We start from the raw sequence: 7,843 nt of genomic DNA on the forward strand, positions 1-7,843 counted from the left end.
CAGTTTTGTGTCGTAATGTTGGTCTGCGTGGTGAAGGAACAGCCTGTCCCAGAGTGAACCAACCTCAGGGTGGCAAATCTAATCAGTGTTCATAATCCAAAAGTGATATTAAAAATTAGAATTAGAAGTTAATCTGGCAGCACCTTGCGTGGTGCTGTCCTGTCAGTGCTGATTGTTACTATAGCCATGTCAGCATGGTGCACTTAACCAAATCCATATGAATGGGGCCTGGTTGTCACATGTCCTGCCACCATGTCCCTTGGTCTCCATGTCTGGACCGTTTCATTAGGCAGGGGGAAATTGTCTGAGGACAGGCTGGCTACACTTATCACACTGGCCCCGTCCGCCTGCATGGTGTTAAACATATCCCCTCACATGAACCATCTCTGTAAACGCATATTCACATCCTCCTCCACTGAACACAAAATCCCATTTTTTTTTTGTTCAATGGATGCCATATCTCCCTATGTCATGCCTATGCCATATGTGCTAACCAGGTTCATTTTATAGCTTCTGGCTCACTGGATTAAAAGACCCACTTTCAGTGTTTTCTTCTGTTTGCTTTCCCCCTTTCATTCAGTAATCTGTGCAAAAAGCAGAATTAAAGCGCTATACTACCCTGAAGCGAGCCTTCTCCTTTTTTGCTGTTGTGAGCTAACATGTTTTGTCTATTCATAAGCCAGTCATAGCAAACTGCCCTTATTGACAAACAGAATGGTGGGAATTACTGTTGTTTAGTCTTTACCTGCAAAGCATAAATTCATAGATTTTTTTTCTAAGTGCATAGCTAATTAAGAAATACCATATATTCTACAGTTTATCTACTTGCAGATTTATAGTTATGTAAGTAAAAGACAAAGAAAGAGATGAATACAGTTGTATCATAGATTCTGACCTGGTATGATTTTCTCAGATTTTGAGTCAGAGTCTCAGTATTATTTCAGACTGTTCTGTGTTAAGCCTTGTCCAACTTCTTGACAGAGAAAAGAGTGTGTTTCTGTTTGATGTAAGGTTGCAGGCAGCCATGGAAGCTCATAAATAAAGAAGTTACAGCCCAGCAACATTCATCACGGCTGCCAGTTTGGGCTTGTCCTTCACTTGTCAATCAATTGGCCAGGAATTAACCTAATTTAATGCCAGGTTTATTGCATTAGGAAGCCCACGACAACCAACGGATTTCGATAACACTACAGCAAAAGACAAGGAAGTCAGTAATTCCCAACTCTGTTTAAATCTGGTTTGGAATTCTTCTTTGGCATTGATAAAGATTCCCATGTTGACTTGCTCGATAATAAGTAAATTGATACTGAATATCCCTTTATCAAAGTCCAGACCTGTGATTACAGTATATTGTGTCTGTAAGAGTTATTATATTTTGAGAGAGCACCAGGGTTACGTTACCTCATGTAGAAACAGCTATGGTTGCACAGTGCATCCAGTATAGCTGATAAATAGTTCTCTCATGGGCCTTGCTCATCAACCAGAAAAAAATACACTGCTAGCATCCTACTCTGTAAACCACCGTATGTATCCCAGTGGTCTTGTCAATGGACTATGACCTGGAACTAAACTGTCATTGGATTAAGCCAGGGTGAAGGAGGAATGCTTTCTTTAGTAATGGGTTTATGAATGCATAATGCATAATGCATGAAAGCATTAGTCAATTAGTGGTAATTAAATAATGTATTAAATTATAATTAAATATAACTATATGTGATTGTCTTGGACCATCGTATCCTTTTCAATTTGAAGTACATAGTTATGCACACACAATATTCATAGTAAAAAGCTATGTTTTATTTGACTTCAATGTGTTGGCCTTTCCCACTGTTCTAGTGTATAGGAGAATGTAGAGCTGCGCCTGGTGATAGGATGTGAGGGGGCTTTTTCAGAACATCAGTACTGAGACAGTGTAATACACTGTTCTAGTGTATAGGAGAATGTAGAGCTCTGCTCCTGGTGATAGGATGTGAGGGGGCTTTTTCAGAACATCAGTACTGAGACAGTGTAATACACTGTTCTAGTGTATAGGAGAATGTAGAGCTCTGCGCCTGGTGATAGGATGTGAGGGGGCTTTTTCAGAACATCAGTACTGAGACAGTGTAATACACTGTTCTAGTGTATAGGAGAATGTAGAGCTCTGCGCCTGGTGATAGGATGTGAGGGGGCTTTTTCAGAACATCAGTACTGAGACAATGTAATACACTGTTGAGGTTGTTTGGATTTTCTTCCACAGAAAATCTTCTATGGATGTTGCACTTGAGAAAATATATAAATAAAGACTCAGCATTTGAAAAAAGAAGCAGCTCTGAGTTTTTTCTACGACACGGCTGTCTTAAAGATGAACTCCTCCTGTAGAGGACAGAATGATAGGAAGGAGTCAAAACACAACAGAAAAAAAGACAGCACACCTTTAACAAATATATTCCCATCTTGGTGAGAAAGTGTATTTAATTCACAGTATGTCTTTCAAAGTCATTCCACTAACAGTACATATCTACTTGCAGATAACCAGCGCAGGTTAAATAAAAAACATCCAGGGTTGGAGACTTAGTTTGGCCTGTTGAGAAAAATAGTATTGGTGATTTTTTATGGTAAACAGTGCATATAAAGTGTTGAACAGAAAGGAAGAAATTACACTGAAGCAGTGGTGGATGGTAATAACATTTGCTTTTCTTTAATGAGGACAGGACACTGCCCACCTCTCATCTCTCCCTGACCATAACAGTCCCAGGGAGAAGATTCTCTCTAATCGAGGGGTGTTTCTCCAGACAGAGAGATTAAGGGCTAAAAAGATCCTGTAAAACTCCCTCCCTGTATCTTTAAAGACCTGCAATCGGCTGAAATTGTTTTTTTTCCTGAGCATTTGTCTTGGATCCTTGGAATAGCTGCAGTCCTTGCTCAGATGTATCTACTGTTGCAAAGAGGGGGGGCCAAAGCGAGCACAAGATAAATGCCAGAAAACTCAAATGAATGTGATCTTTCTTTCGTTCTGGTTTAACTTGCTTGGGAGGCTGTAAACCAGAACTGGGAGAGTTGCTTACATCTGTTGCTACTTCCAGCTATCTCTCTGGTCAAAAGTCAAAAGCCCTCTTCCTTTTTAGCCCGGCTGCCTTGAGCTGAGCACAAAGGAAATAAAGAGCAGCACAGGTACCATGTAATATTAAACCAAGCCTTCCAACACTCACATGATGGAAAATGCAACACAGCATGCATAATTGCATTCATACATAACCCAATAATTTTGGCATTTAGAAGTAGCCGTGAAAATACCAGGATGAATATTGCAGGGAAACCACTAGCACAGCATTAGAGCATCTGGCCCTTCAGTAAATGTACAGTAAATATACAGTAATGTACAGTAACAATATAGTCTTTGTAGGATCCCTTACACAACAGCCTTGTATAACTAGTAGTTCTCAGTGAAAGAACACCCATGACATTACAAGCGTTGAAGACAACTGTGTGGAATTGGACACTTCAATCTTATAGAACAGGATGGCCTGTACAGTAATTTGGTCAGTAAAAAATTAAAGCGAGAGAGGGACGGGAGAGACAAATAGAGAGCGCGAGAGATGAAGATGGAGAGAGAAAGAGAGTAAGAAAAAAGATAATGTGAGCCACTGTATTGCATCAGGCCAAGTAGACAAATTGCACTTCTCCTGTTTTTTTCCCCAGAGTTCTCGAGTTAAGGATAATTTTCACATCCCTGCTGAGTTTAAGATAGATGTGTCAGTGTGCACAGCTCTTCGATTTCTCTGGGCTTTGCCGAGTCATCCTGGCAGAGGCAGAATCTAGCCTCCTACCACCCCTCGGATCCTCCTCGATGGTCATCCCGGAATCCTCCTCTCGCTCTTTTTCTCTCCCCCCTCTCTCTCTCGCACTCCCTCTTGTGTTGGTGTACAGTTAACACCTTTTTTCTCTTTCCATTTTTCTTAGTGACCTTCATGAGGCTCACACGACCTTCCCTTTGTCCGGAGCTGCTCCCTTGCTCTCTTCCTATAAATGAGTGAAGAAGGGATGTGTGGAGGACAAAAAAGGCCAAGTCCTCTATCAATAAAGATCAGGTCTAAATCATCCCATGTTTTGTGCAGTGTGTCTGTCTAATAGCTTCCTGGTCAAGGTTACAAGGTCATTAACAGTATAACAGCCATGTGAACAGTCACGGTCAGGTTAGCTAAGACTGGGAAGGGACAGTACATGGATGTTAGAATGCATTTCACATTAGGGCTTCCCAGGGCACACTGTAATAGGACATGCAGTATTCATGTTTGTCATGGAAGCATCATCCCCATTTAAATGCATTACAGCACACCCACACGGTAAAAGATACTGATAGCATCAAAGGAAGCTCTCATAGGTTTTTTTTCATTGGATGGAACAATATAGACTTGTGGCTGTGGCAAACATTGTCATTTTCACTGAACCAAGCCATGGTCTAGACAGGGCAGCTATAGGATCTAACATTCTAACATTCCAGTTCAGCTTTCAGACAGAAAAGTACTGCACCTCACACATTTCTGGTGTACATGATTCCCACTTTTATTTTCGACAGAAAAGGGTGTTTCTTCTGGTTAATTTTTTTTACATTGAAAACCATTCTGTGAAAAACTGTAGCACCAGAGCAGATACTTATTGCCCATCCTTAGTTTGTTAAAAAGGTCAATTTGTGCTATTTTGAGTTGAGATCAAATGTGATTGTGGAGAAATGTTTTCTTCCAGTATATAAAAAAGACTAGCACTTTATTTATTTTCCAGTCATTTTCTAAATAAAAAGAGAGATGTAAATGTAATATATCCTTTCCATTTAAATCACAACAAATACACTTAAAGCAAAAAAATTGGGCGGCATTTAGTATAATTCAAGCAGGGAATTATCTTTCATGTTGAATAATATTATATATATATATATATGTATATATATATATAAATATATATATATGTTTATGTACAAGTATGGCACTTGATTACACAAAAGCAAGAAAACACTTTTCACAAATAAAAGCAGTGGGCGCTTTGGTGTATTATAAATTAAGGAAGTCACAGACGTTAGCGTTTGCAGCAAATCCACCAGATACTGTTTTGCAAGTCAGCCATATAGCAATGGAATGATTACATACGTTAAGGTCAGTGGTGCGAACACAGGCAACAAAAAACACGAATGATGCTAATGTATTTCAACTAGGTCAATCTAGCTAGAATTGATTTATATATTTATCCATATGCCTATATACATCTGGAGAATAGATTTTCCTTCGAACACATAGTCAACCGGTGTATTGTGTTTCTTAAATAGGTTGTTGTCAAAAATCTGTTTGTTTTTAAAACACTGTCAATAGCACGTATCGGGTTAGATTTGGCTCCCCGGTGTTCACCTCTTAGTGCAATTTGCATTTACACTCTTCAAGTACAGTAGATCAGCCCACAAAGAGTGAATGCGTGAACACGTCGACATGATCTAAATGTAGCGCTTTAGAGTATAAACGCTACTACAAAGTTGAATCAGTGCAATGTAATAAGTCAACAAACGTGGAATCCAGGCTTGCCATTGGAGTCCATAAAAGACAAACAAATAAAAAAATCTGCCCACTCGTTTAAGTCATGAAACGGATGTGGTGTGAGGAGCTGTACATCCTGGGTTCATCTTGGTTTAATCTTTACACATCGCACATTGTCCCTTCGGGAAGTCTCTCCATGTGCTACACATAAGCAGAGTCACTGGATTGAGTACGACCGAAATTAGGCACACTCATTCTAGGCAAGTCCTTATTTCTGATTTCATAAATGGACTTCCGCCTCGCCTGCACTCCTCGCACCGCCGTTTTGATTTTCTTCCACCCCAAATGATTGAGTTCTGCCAGATTCAGCAACACACAAAAGCCACTGACCGCGAACATGAAGACTAGAAACACGGTCTTCTCTGTTGGTCTGGAAACATAGCACTCGACATCTTTTATGCATGGGTATCGATCACATTCGTACACCGACGGGACGTTGAATCCATACAAGAAATATTGACCCACTAAAAACCCTATTTCCAGCGCGTTTCTGAAAACCACTTGAATTATGTAAAATCTCGAGATACCCTCTTGCCGACTCTTTTTAGACTTCCCAGTAGTTCTCATGGCGGAATTGGGGATCTCTTTGACTTCCAAACAGTCGGGTTCGGCTTCTTTGGTGGAGTTCTCTGTGTTCTGAAGTACTCCATTCACAATGGTGTTTTTAATCTTTTTGCTGTCATCTCGTTTCATTGAATCTTGATCCTTATCCAGGGACAGAAAGACGGTGGAGTACCGTCGCTCCTTCTGTTTCGCTGACTGATGCACCGAGTATGTGATAAAACAAAGACTCGGGGTGCAAACCATTATGATCTGGAAAACCCAAAATCTAATGTGTGAAATTGGGAATGCCTTGTCGTAGCAAGCCTGGTTGCAGCCAGGTTGTAAGGTATTACAAACAAACATGGTTTGCTCATCATCATAGACCGTCTCTCCAACTATTGCTACGATTAGAATCCGGAAGATCACCACCACAGTTAGTAGGATCCTAAAATACAAACAAACAAAGTATGAATATAAAGTCCGTAAATGATTTACAGTGGCGCTCAAAGCAGGCGTGTGTTTGGGAGCTGTCCAGTGCTGAAACCGAACGCTATTGCTGGGATGACGCTTTGCTCGCTCTCAGCATGGAGTTTGGGATGCTATGTGTATTATGCTTTGTTGTCATTTGTGTTATATACTTTGTGTACTCTGAAGTATTTACTAATTGGCATTCATCTGTATTTGTGTTTTAAAATGTTTTGCCAGCCTTGGTTTGGTAATGCAAGCGGAGCACGGTCTCTGCCTCTCAGTTAGTGCATGGCAAAGGAACCCATCTATCCCCAACAACAGCCATTAAAACAGGCAAATCTGTATTTACTGCAAATACAGTTGACATTTTGCTCTTACCTTCCTATCATAGTAGAGTGCTGCTGGACAGCAGCCTCCAGGAGCCTCTCTAGTATGGTCCATTCCCCCATTGTTGTTCATCCGGAGGAGGCGAGAGTCCACGGCACACTGCACGAACTCCTGCCGAATATGTGGAAAATATTTCCTTAGGTTTTTGGTCGTTGTCACTCTCCAGAGGCTCGGAGGTTATCTGACAAATGCATTGATCATGAGCCCGCAGCTGTCCTGCCCTCCTCTCTCGCGCGTCGTGCGAATAGGGTTCTGTGCGTCTGCCCGAGCGCTCGCGTGACGCTGTCACTTTCTCGTTGTCTTGGGGAGTCCGAAAGGCTGATTACAATAAACCCTCCTATTGTCGATCTTAAGATCAGACTGATGAGTCGCGCGCTGTGTTTGGATGCAGGGAGGTTGGATTTAATGTCTTGCCAGCGTTAATCCGCCTTTAAGTAGTCCCCTCTCTGCGTCATGTGCAGACAGGTTGGCGGAACGCGGCCAAACGCGGCCAGGATTTCTCATTTCCAATATTCGACGAATGGAACCCGTGGCCGGCGTGCAAGATTAATCTGTGATAAAATGATTGGCGATAAGCTCAATGCACCCGGGGTGTTTCAAGTTTACAACACATACAAATTACCGAGTCAGACCGAATTGTCTCTGGTGCGCGTGCTCAGGGTCATAGAGGTAGAGAGGGAGAGGGATAAAGGGAGAGAGGTAAATGCGCTGTGTACTGAGCCCGATCCCTTTAAGGCAAACACTTGTTGCTTTTTTACTGTAATCGTGACAATGCCTGCAATAAAGCAGCTTTTCTTGAGTGCACGTGGGATACCCCCGATTTCAGTACTCGTAGTAACGCTATTGTAAAGCAGGGCAAATAATAATGCTGTGGGTACACTGTGACT

The 7,843-nt window shown here is 41.5% G+C and overlaps 1 protein-coding gene across 1 annotated transcript; it reads right to left on the minus strand.

The window, feature by feature from the left end:
• Positions 1-5,699: 5,699 nt before the first annotated feature.
• LOC120023061 (gap junction delta-2 protein) lies at positions 5,700-7,018 on the minus strand. The gene is made up of 2 exons (XM_038967008.1): positions 6,948-7,018; positions 5,700-6,546 (listed from the first exon to the last, which is right to left on the minus strand). Exons 1-2 carry the CDS (start codon positions 7,016-7,018, stop codon positions 5,700-5,702), a joined length of 918 nt encoding a protein of 305 aa, XP_038822936.1.
• Positions 7,019-7,843: the final 825 nt, after the last annotated feature.

Source organism: Salvelinus namaycush, chromosome 28 (assembly GCF_016432855.1).
Source record: "Salvelinus namaycush isolate Seneca chromosome 28, SaNama_1.0, whole genome shotgun sequence".
Taxonomy (NCBI): Eukaryota; Metazoa; Chordata; class Actinopteri; order Salmoniformes; family Salmonidae; genus Salvelinus; species Salvelinus namaycush.